We start from the raw sequence: 22,244 nt of genomic DNA, 5'->3' as shown, positions 1-22,244 counted from the left end.
CAATGGCCAGTGAAAGAACAATTTACTCCAAGAAAAGATTATTACAACCATTATTTTGTTAAAAGTACAGCTGCTCTGTTTGGACAAAACTGAAAATACAAATGACTTATCCCACTATGTTAATTTCAAACAACCACGAGGGAATAAGGAAGCATGAAAAGATTGCGCCCCTTCACTGTAGCTATGCAGAAGTGTAAGCTACAAGGGAAAGAAGAAAGAGCATCGTTTTTCAAACTAGTTGCCACCAAATTACACTAAAAAGCAGTTCAGAGAAAGAGGCACCCAACTTCCTTTTTTCCAGATGTAATGCAGCAAACTGTGGTGGGTCTCCTCTCAAAATCCATCCAAAATAAGTTCACTCTGTCAACCTCTACTGCTAGCACTCTTGTAGAAAATTCCATTCTTTCTCAGATTAATGCAGGAGCCTCTCAGCTTCTGCCCTTGATTCTCCTCTATCCCCCAAAGCCATATTATATGAAGCAGCTAAAAACTGAAACTCACTGCTATTGAGTCTATGCTGATTCACAATGACCCTGCGAGTTTCTGAGACTGGACCTATTTATGGGAGTAGAAAGCCCTATATTTCTCAAACCAAGTTTCTAGTGGTTTTGAACTGCTGACCTAGCAATTAGGCAGCCCAATGCGTAACAACCATGCTATCTGGGTTATTTAAGTGACCACTTAATATTAACTCAAAGCAGAGTTCAATTGCTCCTCTGCTCAAAATGAAAGTGAGCCTTTCATTAACCATGGAAGATCTTTGATTGTCAGCAACAGTTAGTTTATAAATCCTACTCTCAGGTCCATGCAGTCTGACCCGGTCCCCCGACTTTTCTCCAAGGAGTCAGACAATCTTCTCCTTCAGGCTTCTCTCAGGTGCCATTGAGTCCATGTCAATTCACAGTAATGCCATGTGACCAAGTAAAATTACCCTCTAGAGCAGCGGTTCTCAACACATTTCCAATGGTCTTAGGAACCGAGACCCTTCTCTATCTGTCTCCAGGCAGGTCCGCCCACATGCAGATACACCCACATACAAGTACTGGGCGTGAAGACTGTTACCCATGCTACACCATGCTTCAAGACCAAATTTCTTTTATTTGTCATTAAAAATAAATGTTTCACAATATATAATTACTACAGTGATTATCCCTATGCTTTAAATATGTTCAATTTGTTTAACAATGAAAATACATCCTGTATATAAGATATTTACATTATGATTCATAACAGTATCAAAATTACAGTTATGAAGTAGCAACAAAAATAATTTTATGGTTGGGGGTCTGTATCAAACATGAGGACCTGTATTAAAGGGCCATGGCATTAGAAAGATCGAGAACCCCTGCACTAGAATGATCTTAGCTGCAATCAAATGATCTCCAGTTTTTGCTTCTACCGAATGAATGGGTGGGTTCCGTCTGCCAACCAGTTGGTAGGGAGCTGAATAATGAACCATTTCACCATTAGGCCTTTGAGATAGCATCAATGAATATGGTCCTTTGGCCACAATCCTTACATGATGTACTAAAACTGCTGGCCTCTGCGCTGCTGGCTCGAATTCCGTTTTGGAGAGAGCTCTCTACTGCACTGACAGTAGATTAGGGGGATGAAGTCTCCACTGCAGCAGAGGGGGTGAACCAAGCCAGCACCCTGTTTCCTTGGGGCTATGGTCTGCTGAAAGATTAAACACCACACCTCAAAATCATTTTCTCTATATAAGAGACACTTCAAAAGCAGGAGCAGAGAGAGAAGTCCCAGGATCACCCATCAGAAGAACAACTACCAAAGGAGTATGTTTGAAATCCCTTTCTAAAGTAGCACAAGCCAAGAGCAAAGACACCAGATACACCAGAAGATATGATGTAGACACCATGGGACTTAGCAAAGAAACCAACCCAACATCAGAGGCTGAAGCAGAGAGATCATGAGAGAGAGAGCAGACACTGAGACTGCGAGGCAGAGCAGCAGGTCAGCTTCTTGGCCGCAAGAGCCAGAGGCCAAGAGATCATGTGGCGAGAGGCTGATACTATAGAGAGAGCTGGCTATTGGCTATGAAGATGCTGCTGTGGACCAATGACCATAACTGTATTGTTTGCTGATCCTGACTTGGGATTACCTCCCAATTCCCCTAATACACAATTGTGGGTCCTATGTGTGACTTCTGCCTCAGCATGAAACGCAGCATGAACGTAGAGTGTCATGGCAGGAATGGTCCGTGTCAGCATAGGATAGAGAAGGACGGAAGGTCGAGGCATGGCTGACGTCTGCCTCATGTCAACAGGCAGGCCAGGGGTTAGGTGGGGCCTCCTCCATGCCTTTTGAGCAGCTTTCTCTCCTGACCACACACCTTGTTTAAAACTACAGCCCGACCTGCCAACATTTTATTTTTCGTATATAAGTTATCACTTTCTAACATCATAAATGTTTTGTTTTCGACCTGTCTTTTCCCATTAAAAAGTATGCTCCAGGAGAACAGGAATATCTGTTTCATTAACTGCTGATTTTTCACCAGTTGGCAGAATAGTATCTAGTAAACAGCCAATAAACATATGTCAAATCCATTAATTAATGTGGTTCTAATGCCCAAGAAAAGCGAGATTCTGCATTTTCAGAAGAAAAAAGCATTTCATGCAAAACCACCCTTCTTAACAGCTCCACCCTCACACTGCTCTGATGGTAAACAAAGCTCAATGCACTTGCCCCCAGTCTTCACAGCAAACTCTACTTGGGGGCCCTAATGGCAGGGCTGTTGCAAATAGAGATACCACATCTTTAGTCTCGTTGACATCTTATTTACCGAAAAGGCACAGCTTTGGCAATTATGAGGAAAACCGTCATCATTTTCTCAAACAAGATGAACCACGAGAACTAGATGGTAGCCAGCTACCATTACTGAACATCTTGACCAAAGCTTCTGTGGAATAACTGGACCAAACGGGAGAAAAGTGTGTACCAGCGTTTCAAATGCTCATAGGCTTCACACTACCTGGAGCCCTTGAAACTGCATGAGATCAAGCTGACCAAAGCAACATGAAATATTAACTAGAAACCTCAGGGGCAAAACGTTCAAGTTCCTGAAGGGGAATGACTCGGCAAAGGAGAATGAGGAAGGTTGCAGACCTGGGGTATGTACTCACTAGCATTGAGGTCAACATGGGGAATTGGTATATACTTTCAACAACAGTAAAAGAAAAGGTTTGCTTCTTATCTTCCACATAATACAAAGGGTTAAAATGGAAGATGGGAAAACACTGAAAGATTTGTTAAGTACCTCCCTTGGGTCAGGCACGGCACTCGGCAGTGGAAATCGAGCTGCAAACAAGAAAATAAAACCATCTCTTCTTGTATCGCCTATCTTGAGGTCACATTCCTAACACCCAAAACCAAACTCTTAAAAAAACACAGAGTGAAAACCCCTAAAGTCATATATAATTGGCCCCTTCTGATCTCATCTCTTGCTACCCCTTTCCCCACTGACTTTAGTCCAACCTCACTGGCCTTGTTGCTGTTAATCAGACTAAAACATTGCACACCTCAAAGCCTTGGCAATGGATCTTCCCTCCGACTAAGACACTCTTCTCCCCGCCGTCCAAGTGCCTGCTGTGGGACAAGGGCTAGAGACCAAGATTTAATAAGGGAAATGATAACCTTAATGCTGCATGAAATGAGGGAAAGGGAGAGGAGTAAAACAAAGAAGGAAGATAAGGAGTGACCGCAAGGCTATAATATAAAAAGTGGAAGTCAGAAAACACAACTCTGAAAAACAGATTATTTTAAGTACGCATACATCTGAAGGAAGGGGGGCTTTAGGCTGAAAGAAGGGCAAGTGAAAACACCCAAGTAAGGAGCCTGCGTAGTGCTTGTAAGAAACAGTAGGCTGGCAGTGTAACCAGAACAGGTGTGCACAAGGAGGAGAGGAATCGGAGACGAGGATGGAGCGGCAGCCACACCATCCAGGGTCTTGAAACACCAAAGAATCCCTGAATGGGCACTAGGTGCCAAGGCAAGGTGTGAACAGGAGAGCAGCAGCAGCAGCTAAATCTAACATCTGTCCAACAGAATCTTAAAATTCAGGACATATCACATTCACATACCACTTAACATCAGAATCCATTTCAGTTAAAAGGTGCACAAAGACAAAGCACGGCGAGTCAGATAACAGTATGAGCTGTTACAATGGTAAATGGCTAGAAGTGATCAGATTTCCAAGATATTTATAATATAGAACCAAAAAGATGCATTATGACTTGGGTGTGTGACATGAGAGACAAAGAGTTTAAATCTAAGGTTGCTACTTTGTTTGTGTGTTTTCTAAACAATGTAGGGGTTCTCTAGCTAGCACACTTCAGTGCTTGGCTCCTAGCTGAGAAGCTAACGATTCATTTCCCCTCAGAGATACCAGCGAAGACAGGGCTAGCGATCTACTTCCTAAAGTTCACAACAACGAAAAGCAAATGGAGTCGTATTCTAGTCTACACACACACAGGACCACCGTGAGAATGAATCACCAGACAGCAGCCAGCAAGAACACCAAACAACTTTTGGAGGAATGGATCTGCCCTGTTCTGAGATAGGCAAAACTTCAGAAGGAAAAAGAAAGTGATTTACAATGTGTACCTCAAATTTGAACATGGTAATTTTCATATACGCTTTAGACACTCAAACAGATGCCAAATAGTACAAAGTAGACATCTGAAATTGAGAGCGAACTCAATTGGAAAGATCAAATTTGGGAGTTGTTAGCTATCAGCAGATAGTAATTAAAGAAGCTAGGTGAAGTCAATACGTGGCTAAAGTTGGTAGTTAAGAAAAGAGCTACGCAACTTGAGACCCGGACACTTCGAGAGAAAATGTGAAGAGAGACGGAAAGGAAAGTAAATACATAGGAAGAGAATTCCCAATGAGCAGCAGGAGGGATGGCGGGCAGGGAAGAGAAATGTGTTGTCTGAAAAGACAAGTGAAAAAAAAGTATCTTAAGGAGTTGAGAGAACAACTGTGTCAGAATCTGCTGGCAGTTCAAGATGAAAACTGGGAATTGACCACTGAAGTTCACAATGGAGAGGCATTCTTGCACTTGACAAGCACAGTTTTAGTGGCGTGTAGGGGGCAAAAGCCTGGTGTTAAGTGCATTCAAAAGACAAAGGAGAGAGAAAAATTGGAGTCAGTACAGACAGCTAACCTCTTAAAGCAGTTTGGCTATAAAAGTAAGGAGAGAAATTGTCCAGTGGCTGGAATGAGTGGGAGTGGAAGTGTGTGGGTCTGTGTGTTTAAGTGAAGAGAAACAGTTCCCCATTTTTAGTGCCAACAGAAAAGGACCCAATAAAAGGGGAAAATCAAGGATTTAGGGCAGGGACAGAACTCCGAGAGATGTCTGGGAGCAGGCGAGCGAGGCTGGGCTCGGGTGATCCTGAGAGAAGGTCCCATCACTGGCGTGGCATCATTAAAGCCATGGGAATAGGGTGGGGGGGGGGGGAAGAATACAGAGCATGAGACTTTAGCAATGATTCAAGTCAACATAGTGGAGCCAGTCCGTTCTCTCACTTCACTGCAGAGCTGTCAGGACCGGATACTGTTGCTGGAGTCTGTAAACAACGCCTTGGGGGGCTCCTTACAAACACACCCGAGCAAGTTAAGCACTTTCTGAAATTGCATGTAGTTTCAGGAGGAGAAGCACTCTTTCTCAAGACTAATACTAAATTAATGAAAATATGCTTGGGCACAAACCCAACGTTGTAAAGGCCAGACACTCTTAAAAACGAACGCATAGGGGAGGGTGGTAAGCAAACTGAACATCAAACAATGCTGGCAAGCTGCACAGTCATAAAAATCAACTAGGTTTTAGGTTCCTAATGGAAGAGACCATTTATTATCATCGCTGAGGACAACGTTATCTGGTCACTACTCAATAAATACTAGTTGAATTAGTTAATTCAATTCTGTTGTGTTGCATTACATGCTCCTCTCAATGAACTCATGGTTTGCTGGTTTATAGCCGTAATAATCTCATGCAGCGTCCCCACTAAAATGCATTGTTTTCATTGATTTCTCTCATTGTCACAGTGCTATTTTTTGGCTTTGCATTTTTAGTGTAGTCTTGGAAATGTACACTATGCGGTAAATGCAAAATATCTTAACAAGGACTGCTAAATGATCATATTATAATTAATGAAGGGAAAATTGCCTTGCTGGATTGTTGTAAAATGGCTGATAAATCCTGAAGTGACTTGGATTTGGTATTGTTTTAGCATAAGGCAGTGGGGGTAGGAAACGCATAAAAATATTTGCCACTGAAATTAATGGGAACTGCCTTTCTTTTTCCTTAGAAAAATCACCCTATGAAGGACTTTGACGAAATAAATTAGCTCCATGAGGCAGGAGGCGTCTACATTTACTTGATTCCAAATGGGGAGCAAGGATAGTCATTTGCACAAAAGTATTTCCCGGTGGTACTTAGAAAACTGAAACGAGATGGACTGCCTCACCTGTTTCCCTGAGAGCCCACCGAGACAGCTTATGTTAGTTTCCACCAATAACCCACTAGATTAAATAGCTCTATTGTAAGTTTGAAGAGCTCTAGTTGAAATAAAGTGTTTTGAGGATGAAGTCAGAATTAGACTAGGCTATACAGACCTCCCAGAAATTTTATTCCCCCCGACAAAAAAAGTGTTACTTGATCAACTTAAGAAAACACACCCCCCCCCATATACTCAAATATAAGCCAACCCGAATATCAGCTGAGGCACATAATTTTATCATAAAAACTGCATTAAAAATGTGCTGACATATTATTATATCTGCAGGTCCACCTAGATAAGATAGGCGGGACAAACAATGTAAGAAGAAAATAACGGGACCAAAGGTCCCGGAGGGAAATGAGAGTGTGGGAGGTGGGGGAAAGGAGGAGGTATTGGCCAACTCAGGGACAAGGGAACAAGGAGTGGTTCAAAACCAGTGCCAGGGAGGGGATGGGAGGACTGGTAGGGAGTGACCAAGGGCAAGGTACTGAGAGGAATTACTGAAACCAGAAAGAAGGCTGAACATGGTAGTGGGACAGGAGGAAGGCGTAAGGAAATAGAGGGAAGGAGTAGGAGGAAAAGGGCATACCCAGAAGCCTAAATACAGACATGTACATATGTAAATATATTTATGATTATGGGGGAAATAGACCTATGTGCATATATTTATAGGTTTAGTAGTAAGGTAGCAGGTGGACATTTGGCCTCCTTACGTGCATTCCCTTAATACAAGAGCACCTTGCTCAGCTAAATGGTCATTTCATGATTCCCACCTTCCCAGCATGATCGCTAAAGATAGACGTATGCATAAGCAAATGTGGTGGGAAAAGCTGATGGTGCCCGGCTATCAAAAGATATAGCATCTGGGGTCTTAAAGGCTAGAAGACAAATAAGCGGTCATCTAGCTCGGAAGCCACAAAGCCCACAGAGAAGAAGCACACAAGCCTATGTGAACACGAGGTATTGAAGGGATCAGGTAGCAGACACCAAAGAACAAAAACCATCATTGTGTGATCACCTTCCCCACATAAACACTGAAGATGAATGTGTGCATAAGCAAGTGTGGTGAAGAAGGCTGATGGTGTCCGGCTATCGAGAGATATAGTGTCTGGGGTCTTAAAGACTTGAAAGTAAACTAGCGGCCATCTAGCCCAGAAGCAACAAAGCCCACATGGAAGCAGCACACCAACATGTGTGATCATGAAGGGCCGAGGGGACCAGGTTTCAAGCAACAAAGACAGGTGGGGAAAAAATCATATCATTGTGAAGGAGAGGAGCGTGTGACGGGGACCCAATGCCCATCTGTAGACAACTGGACATCCCTTGCAGAGGGGTAGTGGGGAGGAGATGAGTCACTCAGTGTTCACTGTAGCAATAATGAAACTTTCCTCTAGTTCTTAAATGCTCCCTCTTCCCAACTATCATGAGCCAAATTCTACCTTGCAGACCTGGTTAGACCAGAGGATGCACAGTGGTACAGATGGAATCTGGAAACACAGGGAATCCAGGACAGATGAACCCCTCAGGACCATTGGTGAGAGTGGCCATACCAGGAGGGATGGGGGTTAAAAACGGGGAACCGATCACAAGGATCTACATATAACTTCCTCCCTGGGGGATGGGCAACAGAAGAGTGGGTGAAGGGAGACACTGGGCAGTGTAAGATAGGATAAAATAATAATTTATAAATTATTAAGGGTTCATGAGGGAGAGGGGGGCAGGGAGGGATTGGGAGGGAAAAAAGGAAAATGAGTTGCTGATTCCAGGAACCCAAATGGAAAGCGAATTTTGAGAATGATGAGGACAACGAATGTATAAGTGTGCTTTGCACAATTGATGTATGTATGGATTGTGATAAGAGTTATATGAGCCCCAATAAAATTATTTTTTTTAATGTGCTGAAAAACTCGGCTTATACACAAGTATATATGGTAAATGGTATTCAGTATTTGTACATTCCAATAGCTAAGCAAAAGCAGAAAAAATATATACGGAGGAAGAAAAAACACACTGAAAGGATCACAAATAATCACTATAATATGCATAATCAAGTATTATAAATCTATTACCTCCAATTAAAAACAACAATACAGCCACTGATACAGGGAGAAGACCCAATCACAGAGTAAGTATGGAACTGTAACCACGCTACCGGATGAGAGACAGTAAGCGTGCCCACCTTCAAGGAGAAGGACTGTCGTTGTCATCAGTGCTGTCAGCATGAAGACATAGATACATCTGTGACAACTTGAGAAACTACACAAGCTAACCTCTCTCATTTACAAAAATTCAAAAGGTACTATATCTCATAATTTGTCTATTATAGGAAAGTAAATCGATCAACATACTATATAAAACCAAATGTATAAAGTGAAATCTATGAGCTTTCCCTAGTACACAACATGAAAACTGATCTCCCATCTACTTCTATCTCTTCTTCTCATTCAATTCCCCTCTCTTTTTCTGGACTTAAGTAAAATGAAGGCTGCTTTTAATAGGTATTTCATGTTCTGGATATATAGTACAATGAGTCACTGTTCATAGCCTGGCTAGCAGGTAATTGTACCGTACATTTGTACCGTACACGTTGGTACTTAATTACATCCCATATTGTGTAAGTCTCTAATTCACACATTCCTATAAATATCTCATTGCTTCCTCATCAAAACCACAATCTCCCTGAAGGCAGATATTCTTGTTACAAAATACCAGTTCTTCCTCTAAGATGGCACCTCTGTGCCAGGTGGGTAATGGATCTTCATAAAAGCATAAAGTGTTGAAAAGAAGTAATCGAGCATACGCTTTAGAGAACTTCTTGATATACAGATTTTGAGCAGCACCAAAAGGAAACTGAAAACTATCAGTCTATAATTAATTGAAATTTAAACAGGGTGAATAACAAAATATTCCAATAAAATTCTGACTCACTTTATCTATCACTGAATTAATTATGAAATGTCCATGAAGAAATCACACTTGAAATACTCAAATATATCTTCGGAGATAAAATTAGGAGCTATCATATGTGCACTTTTAGCTAGTTAAGTTTCCAGTTTTTCTATAAAGAACATGTATTGCCTTTAAGGAACTAAAACAACAATAACAACAAAGGAAAAAGTCTTGTATTATTCCTGAGAACAGATCATGGAGTTTGAAATTCCAGATCCAAGTGTGTAATCTGAGTACTTTACTTCATCACCAAATGCCTAGTTTTCTTCATCTGGAAAATGAGAATATAAGAGGGACTATCTCCTAAGGCCATAGTAAAACACTAAATGGGTCAAAATGTTCCATGTCCTAAGGAGTGACTCATATATAGTAAAAGTGATATAAGTATTTGTTGTTGTTATTTTTAGTATGTCTTTGGGATAGGAGGAAAGAGGACAATTTCATTCTTCAAATTTCTACAACACATCCTTTTAAGAAGCACTCCATGCCTCTGAGGGTTCTCATGAAGGTAAAATATAAATAAGATAGCTTGCTGTATTGTATCAAGTAGATGATACACTTTTAATTATAATTGAACAGCTAGAAATAGAAAAGATCTGCCAATCTCATATAAATAGATTACCTACAGATAGGTTAATTATCAAATTTAGAGATTTAAAACCAAATCCTCACATGGTGAACACCAATTACATAATTCTCCTCTGGGGTCTCTCCTGGATAAACCGCATGAGGAGAAAATTCAAACCCTTGGGGGTATGTTAACAGATGAGACCACAATAGAAAAACAGACTGCTCAGTACTACAATTGAAAAAGAACTTGGGAAAGAAGGAAAAGAGAGGAGAGAAGGCATTGCAGAGTTTATAATCGAGAAATAAAAATTACTTTTAAGATTTTTAAAATTTTAATATTTATTAATAGAAAATTTTATTTTAAGGTCATTGGTCATATAATACCCTTACATGCACATTTCGCCTCCATAGCTTAAGTAAAATCAGGTCAACTAGTAGTTTATTATTGGCTCAATTGGTCTAAAATTTGACTTTCTAATGGAAAGTAGCAAGCTCCTTATTCCTCTGGGATTTGGTTGGGGAAAGCAAGTTAAGGCAGCTCTCAGCTCTGCAGAAGCAGCCTTTGTCCACCAGAGATAAGTGTTATCAGAACATAAGCCTTTCTTCCCCTCCTCCTCTTAGAAAATCACTGGGAATTCCTAGAAACCCATTGTCTATAGCCATGCCCCACATCCATTGTCTCTTCAACACATCTATCAGGTATTTGTTGCCAACATCCCCTGCAACTTGTCAAAGTCACTGTGACAGGTAAGTCGCGCCTCATCTTGGCTGGGTCAGGATTCTCAATACGTTCCCAGTAATCCTCCACGATGTGATCTAACACAGCACAACAATTCCCATCTTGGGGTCTGCTTGTGAGTAGACAAGCACAGGTGAGAACATAAAGGCGGGATGCAACCTCCTGACTTAGGTCACAGCCCTCATGCAATGGGAAGGAGGTTTCTTTGGGGAATGTGTCCTACTACTCATGTACTGGTCAGTTGAGGCTGTGGGAAACTGCCTCGCTTTTTGATGGTGGGGATCCTACATCTGGCTCATCAACCCCTAGGGTTCTTTGGACTTCAACCAAAGACCCACTATCGACATTAATGACCCTCGACGTCACCAATAGTTTGCCATTTGGCCTTCTGTGCATGGATTTTATGAACTCTGCAGCCACAAGCCTGACCTCGGACCTCAGACTCATCCTCCTCTGTAGTCATTGACCTTTCTGTCTTCTTTCTTTCTGTGTAATCAGTCACTATAGTTAGGCAAGTCAGGAGAAGCCCCCAGCTTAACATCTGATCCATGCACTTGAGCTAGACTGAACTTACCCATGTCTACAATTGTATGAGGCATTGTCTTGATATCAATTTATCTCTTTATAAGTGTCCCTAGTTTTGCTTCTTTATCTGTAACACAGTCAGTAATTACCTTAACGTTGCTAAAGTTAATTCTCAGTCAGTCCGCCTGTAACATGACGTGTCAGAATTGTCTGCTCCTATTTGAGATACTCTCTAGACATTGTCTATTCCTGGTTTCCTCAGCACCTCTATTAGCAGCTTTGCAGTTGCTGGAATCCACTCAAGGGCATGTAGATGATAGCCTCAGATGACTGATCTCTGTCAGTGCTGCCTTGTCCCATTCTCTTTTCTACCTTCTTTCACCACCAGGGTGAGTGCACGAAGCTTCACATTTCATTAGATATTGACAAATGTATATCTCAAGCCAAACCACTCAGTCAACTCCAGTTTCAAATCCAACATCTGTTTAAATTTCTAGCAGATATAAAATGTCTACCTAAATGTTTAATAGATATGTCAGTCTCTAAGTGATCTCCTTCTTGGACAGACGATCTTTTGTCTCAGCAAATGGAAATTCCACCCTTCTCATTCTTCAGCCCTGGTGCCAAAGTGACTTGCTTGTGGAGCTAACCACAAAATCAGCAGTTCTAATCCATCACCCACACCGAAGAGAAAGGATGACGTTTTCTGCTCCCACAAAGGTTTACAGCCTCAGACACCCAAAGGGACAGTTACACTCTATCCTACAGAGTCACTGAATTGGAATTGACTCAGGGTCAGTGAGCTTATTGATATATTTATGGTTCTTTCCTCAAAACCTTAGAGTTGGTGCCTTGATTTCTCTCTCTTTCACACCTCATACATCTTCGTCAACAAATTCCAAATGGTTCTGCTACCAACCAGAATTGTTCTACTCCTGTCTATGCCACTGTTAACAGCCTACACTAAGTGGCCATCATTTTGGGCCTGAATTTTAACTGCTTTTCATGCCTCTGCCCTTTCCACCTACAACAAAGTTCTTTTATGTGAACCACTGCTGACATTTTCAGATGAACAGTTGGCCTCACGATGTAAAATGTTTAGCAGCACCTCTGGCTTCTAAATGTCAATATCATCTCTCCGCATTTGGGACCATTGCAAATGTCCCCAATACCTCCAAATGTTTTGGTTTTTGGATGGGGCAACAAATTTACCCATGATTAAGAACCAATACTATATAGCATGTCTTATCCAAGCCATGGGTCACCTCAAATACACATGAAAGTTGGATAGTGAATAAAGCCACAGAAGAATCGATGCAATTGAACAATGGTGCTGGCAAACAATATGGAAAGTACCATGAGCTGCCAGAAGAACAAACAAAGCTCTCTTCTAAGAGATGGACAGCAATGATGACTGTGTCCCATTTGAGGGGATCAAATAACAAAACTGTAGTAAGCAGAAACATTTGATGGTGTAAGATATGGCAATTTAATAATAATAATATATAATAAGGTTTCCTGGGGGGTAGGGAGGGCTAAGGAGGGGATAAAGGGGATCTGATATCAACAAGTTCACGGAGAACATGTTTTGAAAATGATGGTGGCAGCAACTGTACAAATATGCTTGATCTAATTGAAATATAAATTTTTATAATATCTATAAGAGCTACCAATTTTTAAAAAATAGAATACAGCTAGAATGCTGCTCAGAAGTGTGTGGGGCAAGACTTCATCTCATGTACTTTGGACATGCTACCAGGAGAGATTAACCCATGCCAAAGGAAATTATGTTTAATAGAGGGTCAAAGAAAAGGAGGAAGACCCCCCAACATCATGGACTGACATAGTGTCTGTAACAACGGGCTCAAAAATAATAAATGATGGCGAGGATGACATAGGAATGGGCCGTGATTCACTTTGTTGTCCAGTAGAATAAAATAACGAGGGAGGTGCTCTCAGCCATCCAAACAGATGAGTTTGAAAATGTTTCCAAGAATGGAATCACAGATTTGACTAATGTATTAAGTATAATGGATAATACTTTGAAGGTTAAAAGGTTGTTTTGTAAAAAAAATTTAAATGCATAGCTTAGAAAAAAAAAAACCTGGGTTATTTTTGGATACCCGCTTGAATGTTGTCATCAAGTCGGTGCTGCACAGTAACCCTATGCACATCGGAACAAAGCACTCGTCTCCATCCCAGCGTCACGCCTGTCCTTCACTTTGAACTCACTGTTGCAGTCACTGCCAATCCCTCTCTCTCATTGAGGGCCTTCCTTCTTTACATTGCTGCTCCACTTTACCAAGCATGATGGACTTCTCCAGGGACCGGTCTCTGCTGATAATAAGTTCCAAGTATGTGAGACAAGGTCTTACCATCTTTCCTCTAAAGAGCGTCTGGCCGTCCTTCACCAAGATAGACCAGTTTGCTCTTTTGGCAGTCCGTGGGACTTTCATTCTTCTTTGCCAACACCATAGCTCAAATGCAGAGAATCTTCTTCTGCTTCCTTATCCAATATCCAACTTTCACACGCACAAAAAGTCACTGAAATACCATGGTTTCTGTCCGCTGTACCTCAGTCCTCAAAGTGACCTTCTTACTTTCCAATACTTGAAAGAAATTTTATGCAACAGATTTACATAATTCAATGTGTTGCTTCATTTTTTGAGTGCTGTTTCCATGAGTGTTGATGATGAATCCCAGCAAGACGAAATGCTTGCCAACTACAATCTTTCTGTTTTTCCTGATGTTACCTATTAGTCCAGTTTTGAGAATCTTGGTTTTCTTTACATTGAGTTGTAATCCATACTGAGGCTGAAATCCTTGATTTTTAACAACTAGAGCTTTAAGTCCTCCTGTCTTTCAGCCAGCAAGGTGTGTCATCTGCATATTGAAGGTTGTTAATAAGCCTGCCTCCCAATCCTGATGCTGAGTTCTTCACATAATCCCGTTTCTCTGATGATTTGCTGTGCAAACAAATTGAGTAAGTAGGACAAGAGGATTCAATTCTGACACACGCTTTTACTGAATTTTAAACCAAGTAGTAGTCCCTTGCTCTGTGCACACAATGTCCTCTGGATCCATAAATACAGGTTTCACATGAGCATAATAGGTAGTTCCTGTTGTTCTCAAGGTAATCCATAGTTTGCAGTGATTCATACAGTGGAATCCCTTCACATAGTGAATGAAACACGCTGCACAACAGCTGGTCTTCTCTGTGTTAAGCCAAATCCATCTGATTTCAGCAATGATATCTTTTGTTCAATATCCTCTATTGAATCTGGCCTGAACCTCTGGCAGCTCCAAATCAATGAACTACTGCAGCTGTTGTTTACTACTTCAGCAAAATATTGCTTGCATCTGATATCAAGGATAATTTTCTTATTCTGTTGAGTCACATTTATTTGGAATGATTATAAATATGGATTTCTTCCAGTCAGTTGACAAAGCAGCCATCTTCCAAATTTCTAGAGGAGTGCTCCCAGTGGTTCATCACTTTGTTGAAACATTTCAATTGATATTCTATCGATTCCTGAAACCTTGTTTTTGGCTAATACTTTCAGGACAGCTTGGATCTATTCCTTCAGTGTCATTAGTTCTTAGTCACATGCTACATCTTGAAATGGACAAATGTTGATTAGTGTGGTTCAATGACTGTGTATTCCTTCTTTCAATGCTTTCTCCATCATTCAATATTTTGCAGATAGAATCTTTCAAGATTGAAACTGAAGGCTTGACTTTTTTAATAATGAGTTATTTCAGTTAAAGATATGCCAACTATGTTCTTTCTTTTTGGTGTTCTAACTCTAAGTCTTTGCACATTTAATCATAATAATTTATTTTGTCTTCTCAAGCTGTCCTTTGAATTTTCTGTTCATCTCTTTGTGTCCATCATTTCTTCCATGTATTGGGCTAATTTTTCTACTACCCTAAGTCCTTTGCTCAAAAACCATTTTCCCAATGGTGTCTTCTGTGATTTCCCATTTAAAAACCTCAACATCTTATTAGACATAACCAAACACTTATTAGCAATGGTTAGGGTGACATAGGTAATTCATGAAGGCGATGTTCTAAGGCCTACTTTGGTGAGTAGAGATTGAGGCCTGAAAAACTCATGTGGCCATCTAGGGTACAATTACTGGTCTCCTTTGCTCCCCCACTGGGAGGAGAGAAGACTGATAAAAATAGAAACTCTCATGGAAACAATTAGTCTAATAGTTTTATGGGGCATGCACACATCAGCCTTCACATCCATGAAACACAAAGCACTAGGTGGCGCCTGGCTACCACTTCCACCTGCTATGGAAAGGCTTACACAGAAGGCTCGGGTAGAGCAGAGGAGAATACAGTACAGATTCCAGAATCACAAAAGAGACCGGGCTCACAGGCTGGAGAGAGACTGGTGGCACCCTGAAGTCTATGATCCTTAGTCACTCCTCAGGTCTGTAACTGGACTCACCCTTGTAGTTCACGTTTCAGTCACACATCAGACAGGTCTCAAAGAGGGATAACAGCGCTAGTGTGGTAGGCACACCTGAGTATAATCAACCAATTAAGACCCAAAGGGCAGCATTTCCCCAAGGACAAATTTCAGAGCATTCGAAAAGAAGCATGGATGGGAACGGGTAACAGAAAGGAAGTACATATGTGATGGTACATGAGATGAAACAAAATGTGTTTAATTGTTGAAAAAAACTGATGATCTGCTCTGTAAACCGTCACCCAATTCACAACAAAATCAATTTACAAAAAGAAAAAAGTAAAACAAGTAAAAATATGAGCTTCATCTACAGTGCCACACACACACACTTTCTATTCATCCTTTCTGCCTTTGCTAACCCCAAGGTCAGCAGTTCAAAATCACCAGCCACTCCATGGGAAAAAGATGAGATTTTCCATTCCTGTAAGGAGCTCCAGTCTGGGAAACCCACAGGGGCATTCTACCCTATCCTACAAGGTCGCTGTGAGTCTGCATCAATCTTATGGCATTGAGTTGTTTTTGTTTTGTCTTTTAATCTGTAGCTGATAGGCTATATATTTTACTTAATGATTTAACTTGCCTCAAATTAATAGGTTTTAAATATTAGTATAGAATGAAGTTTTGCATTTTTTATCCACAACTCTATGGCTATCAGAAAGTTAAGTGTCTACAACAGGTGAGTGACCCAACGAACACCTGCAGAGGAAATGAGAGGAGGAGGGAAGGTCGAAGAGAGGGCAGGAAGGGAAGATAGGTAAGGGAAGAGAGGATGGGTGAAATAGACTCTATAGTAAGACAGCCACAGCGAATACCCAAAACGAGTCTGCCTGGGTCATTCATAAAAACCGAGTTGATTCCAAAATATTCCTTTTTTGAAAATACAATTCACAATGTATAACAAAAGCTAAGACCTTGTCAAACTACTTCTGCTTTTACCAAACTTTATGTAGGATTTTATATAGAAAATGTACTTATAATGTCATTAACAGACATATGAAAATATCTATAGAATGCATAGAAACTGAGAGAAATTTTACAAAGCACATGGGCTGTGATATCTTCCCAAGATAACACTGACTGTGCCGGGGTAAAGTCAAATCATTCCATGCCATACACCCTAAAGTATGTTAGCGAGTCACCATCACAGTGAACAGCGTCCATTTCTACAGAGAAAGCGTACATGGTTCGGCTGGGAGTGAAGTAGAGGAGCAGAAATGCTCCCTGCTGCAAGCTGACAGTTACATGGGACCCCTGAAGTTTTAAATTGAGTTCCTCTGCTAATTACCGGCCTGAAAGAGACAAAGAATGATCCACATTTTATTCTCTGCTGAACTTGCAACAAGCACTCGTGAATGGGACATTAGGGTCAAGCTGGGAAGCTCCAGTTTGTTTGACCGAGTACAGAGCATGGTGTCACCTCCCGCGCAAATAAGGTCAGGTACACCTCCCTGCCTTGGGTTCCCACCAGGGAGATGTCAGTGTAACCGGGGCTAACTGAGGACTTGAGAGAGAGGATAAAACAAAAACGCAAACAAAACAGAAAACAAAAAATCACGTTGCCTATGGATTTGAAGTTATTTATGTTTTAAAATGAATTCAAATATGTACAATCTCATTCTTTTCCATCACATGCTACACCTAGTGGTAAGAGTGTCAACTATTCTGTCTATTTTCTAAACAGCTCATTGTATGACCAGTAAAGCTACACAGCAGGCAGGTACTTTAATGAAACAGGCCTATTCTCTGGGGACAAGAACCTGTGGTTGAAACGCTAGCACTGTGATCATGAAAGCAATTTGTTCTTGCCAATGAGCAATACTTTTGATGTGGATCCTGATCAAAAATCCCCTTGGGAAGGAAAAACGTGTAGCGGTGGGGAGGGGGGAACAAAGGAGTGTTGTGATGTGAGATTTCAAAACAGATTTTCTCAGAAGAAAAAATACCTTCAGCATTCAAAATGGGTATGCATTCTACCTTTCTGGAAAGTCATAGAATGACGTTGCCAAAGCAGCCTCATTGAAGTTAATGTAATAAAAGTAATTAATTTATTCATTCAACCAACAGTGTTGAGTATACTACTTTCGTGCATGGAAGAAACATAAGAACACTCGAGAACACAATCCCATGACCAGTGCAATTCCTTTCTCTCTTCTCTTTATTTAACTTACTATAACTCGGCATCCAACATGTGGCTGAATGAAAAAAACCGAGGGGCAGCTTACACATTGTAGCCCGGCATGTGAGAGTTAGGAAACAAGCACTAATCAATGGGCACCTCCTCATAGTGTCACAGTGAAGACTTTGGGGAATCACAGAGAATGTGTTTGACATCCCAGCTCCTTCATTTAATGGCTGTCTGCAGGAATAGGAAACTTCATGGTCTCAATTTCCTTAATATAAAAAATAATCGTGTAGCAGTGCCTACTGCACACGGTAGTTAAGAACATGAAGTGTGACACTGCCAAGAACCTTTTACGCATGTTTTTAACAAAGTAGAATTATTTTGGCTATCTTTTAAAATGCTAAACCTACATCAGTTCTTAAATAATTATACACATACTTTGTGGCAAGAATCCAGAAGCACCAAACTTTATTTTACCTCTTGTGAAATCATAGCCTCTAAAAATATAACCCTTAGACTGTTCATGCGTCCTAAGCATCTTAACCAATAAACTCCACCTTCAAGGAGCCCTTCTGAAAAAATAAACAAGAAAATTCTTACCGAGTTTTGGCAAAGAATAGGGCACTTTAAAGTAGTCTTCATAAAACTCAATTAGTCTCTTTGTTATATGGAGGGCGTAGTGCCCGGATCCTCTTCTGATGGCGTCGGGTCTTGCATACAACCGCACCTAAAACATATGCAGACGCAGCACTTTAGCCTTTTGGTCTCAAGTTGTATCTATCGTGCAAATATGAACCTACACAAATTACTTCAAGGACTACAAAAATTAAACAATATCCTTTGTCCATTATATCAAGGCACTTTGTAATTGAAAGAATCAAACTACAACAATTGAAGTAACCAAGGTGAGCAAGTTACAATTTCCTCCCTTTGCAAGACGACAAAGAGAACAATTCTATACCTTGCTTCAAAATAAATATTCAAAGTGATCACTTATGTGCGCCTGTTAGAGATTTGAAGGTATGGTGGATTAATATAATGGGTCCCTAACGATGCTGAAAATAGTCAGGATACGGTGGCCCAGCAGGAGAGAAAATTCATGGTTTGTTAAAGACATATTATAACAAACTTTGAAAGTATTACTGAGCAGGGCAGAAATATAATTTATGCCCCCTTCTTTTCTTTGGCAAAAACCTGTCTTGTTCCCAATCTGCAAACCAGGGATAGAAAATTCTTGCCTGGACATCAACAATCCTCATTCTGGTGGGCACTCTGCAAGTGCTCCTGGCTCAAACCCAGCTGAACATCATTCATATTCCAGCACAATCTGGACCCTTAATATGGATTTTAAATCAAGCATTGTATATTATCTAGTCCTCAGCCAAGAAGGATCCTAAGGCAAGTAACATAAAACTGAACAAAACTAACAATTGTACAGAAAAGGCTAAAATGAGATTAGTTTCCATAAAGCTTTCATAAAGCTATCCAGCATCCTTCTTTCCCAAGGCTAAGTCTGTTTTTCACAGATGTGGTCCCTAATCCTCATATCAATTGTGTGAATAAGAAATGTGTATTTTGTACAGCAGTGGAGAGCAGTGTCCTGGGAGTTGGATTTTAGTCCAACTCTGCCACTAAGAACGTGGGATGCTGGTGAGCAAATTACTTAACCTGCTTGGGTCTCAAATGTTCTCATTTATAAAATAAAGATGTTTGCCACCAGAGAGTTCTACAGTGTTTTTCAATTCTAAAACACCTATTCCCAATCCCATTTTACAGATAAAAGGATTTATTTTCTTACTGGTGATTTTCCCAAATCAGTATAAAATATTTTATTTAGTATATGTAAATGGATATTTATGTTCATAAAGACTACAAAGGAAAACTGTAGTCCATGTGTAATGGTTAGATCTTATACTAACTTGGTACTTTTGTGGAGGCAGGGGTGGAGTCAAACCTGTCAATCATGTAGTCGCCTAGTGACGCCTCCTTGGGGGCGTGGCTTTTTATAAGCGAACAGCAAGAACTTCTTTCTCAAGCCCGCCGCCTTCCCTGCTTGTCAAGATTGTGTCTGCCTCTAGCGTCAGCCCCATGTGGACTGCAGACCCTGCATGTTTCAACACCCTGCCATTTCCCACCAACCCTGGATCCACAGGACTCTGCGCCCACCTGTGATCCCCCTGCTTCCGCTAAAGGTACTTGTTCTGTTTCATCCGCCTGCCTCAGCTGGGATGCATTCTTGATGTGAAATTGTTTCTTGATATCAAGGGTTTTTTTTTTCTGATTTCAAATCCATAAACAATCTATGTCATTGGTTTTGTTTCTTTAGACACCCTAGCCTACCCCATCGCAATATAACACATGATTGTACAGGTGACTCTTTACCATCTATATTAAAAGGAGAGAGAAGGGAAAACCAAAGCAGCTGCTCTTAAGTCAATTCTGAAGCAGCGGCTCGATATGTCCCAGAGCAGACCCGCTCCATAGAAGTGTATCACGGTAATTCGTCTGGAAGTCGTTCCTCGGGACTTCCTTCAACAGAATTTCTGGGTAGGGGTGAGCCAATCGCAAACTATCTGTACAGTCAAGATATAAGTACAATCTAAAAGCCTAGAAAATCGAGGAAAACACATTTTGACTTTAGCTTGAAAGACCTATAATTCAATACCAGATTTACTGACTAACACATTTCCAACAAAAATGGCTGACAGAAATATAACCTCTTCCATCAATCAATTCCACAAATCAGTCAAGATATCTGCAATGAATTCAATAACAATTAACTACTAAAATGATGAAGCTGCTTCTCATGCAGCAACTAAGTTAGATATAAAATTGGGTCCAGTCACCACAGATTTAGTCGGCAGCGGTAGAAAGCCGACACTCTCAGGAAAGCCCATCTGAAAGAGCAGCACATGCCACTCTTGACACTCGGGGAGATGCAGTCATTCTGAGTCCCTGCTGTGCCTGGCATCAACTATTCTGTATACATTCGGTATTTTAGGTGGAATTCCCAAGAGATAGGCCACAAGACAAGTAGGGTGTGTGGGTGATCAGGAAAGAGGCGTGCCCAGGAGATACCTCCGAGGGAATAGGCAAAGCAGCATCCAGAAACGTGAGAATCCAAGCGAGGCTGCAATTTCAGGTAAAATCTGGAGCACAGACTGACCCACAAGGGCCTCGATGATCTGGAAAGTGTGTCCTGCGTGATTGGCTGGCTCCCATGAGCCTGGACCAGGCCTCATTGGCTGCTCACTGCTAAGGGCGGGCATAAAACCTCAGGCACTTCCTGTTCTTGAGACAGCTGGGCAAGGAGCTCCCCTAGTCAATTGCTCGTGTTTTGGGACTCTCAGGTGTGAGCAGTTAGGAGTAAAATCACTAAAACGGAGCAATAGGGACATCAAATAGGGAAGGGGATCTAGCCTATACAACAGCAACTGTCATAGAAACTAATTCACTGTCAACAGATATTTAATTAGCACGTGCTCGGTGCCATAATAATCCGAGAAGTGGTGGACTGCTCACAAAAAGGTCAGTGGTTCAAAGCCACCAGCTAACTGAGAGGTCACCACTTCAAACTCACACTTCAGGAGCAGCATGAGGCCATCTGCTTCCATTGAGGTTTACAGCCTCGGAAATTCTAAGGGACACTGCCTGCCTCTCTGTCCCGCAGGGTCACTATGAATCAGAATTACTCAATGGCAGTTGGTTTAATTTTTTGATTATTTTTAATAGGGATGAAAAAGACTACAGGAGGAGCAGGTGTGCATGTGTGTGTGAGAGATTGAGAGAGAGAAATGACTCAATGGCAGTGGGTGTTTTGTTCTTTGGGGGGAATTTTGTACCATGGTCAAGGCTAAGTATTTTTTATTTAATGATGAAGAAAACATGGTCTCTAGTTAAATGAGGTACAAAGCATTAAGGTACAAAGATCAGAGATAATATAATCATCATTATTAAAAAGCTTAACATATATTCAGTAATTTAGTATTTGTATTTTTTAGTTACATTATTTTCATATCAACTTGAAGGTATGAAAATGTAGGGGTGGAGTCCAGTCTGTCAATCAGCTCACAGCCTGATGATGCCTCCTGTTGGGCATGGTCTTCTCATATGAAGGATCCTGGGCTCGCTCTCTCTCTCTCTCTCTCTCTCTCTCTCTCTCTCTCGCTCTCGCTCTCGCTCTCGCTCTCGCTCTCGCTCTCTCTCGCTCTCTCTTTTTCTCTTTCCCTCTGCCTTTACCCTCCTGCTGGCAAGCCACTCAGAGACCTTCCAGAGCCCTGTGATGCTTCTACCACCATTTGATCCACAAGACTTGTCACCTACCAGCCTGTGATCTTCCTG

The 22,244-nt window shown here is 41.2% G+C and overlaps 1 protein-coding gene across 1 annotated transcript in view; it reads right to left on the bottom strand.

Moving 5' to 3' along the window:
• Positions 1 to 22,244, bottom strand: part of LOC142436276 (thyrotropin-releasing hormone-degrading ectoenzyme-like) — a 333,189-nt gene that overhangs the window by 298,309 nt on the left and 12,636 nt on the right. The window contains exon 2 of the mRNA XM_075540034.1: positions 18,504 to 18,630. Coding sequence (XP_075396149.1) covers positions 18,504 to 18,630 — 127 coding nt within the window. The remainder of the gene's footprint in view (positions 1 to 18,503; positions 18,631 to 22,244) is intronic.

This window comes from Tenrec ecaudatus, unplaced genomic scaffold, assembly GCF_050624435.1.
Source record: "Tenrec ecaudatus isolate mTenEca1 unplaced genomic scaffold, mTenEca1.hap1 Scaffold_191, whole genome shotgun sequence".
In the NCBI taxonomy this organism is placed as follows: Eukaryota; Metazoa; Chordata; class Mammalia; order Afrosoricida; family Tenrecidae; genus Tenrec; species Tenrec ecaudatus.
Note: the sequence above shows the minus strand (reverse complement) of the source record. Positions and strands in the feature narration are given on the sequence as shown.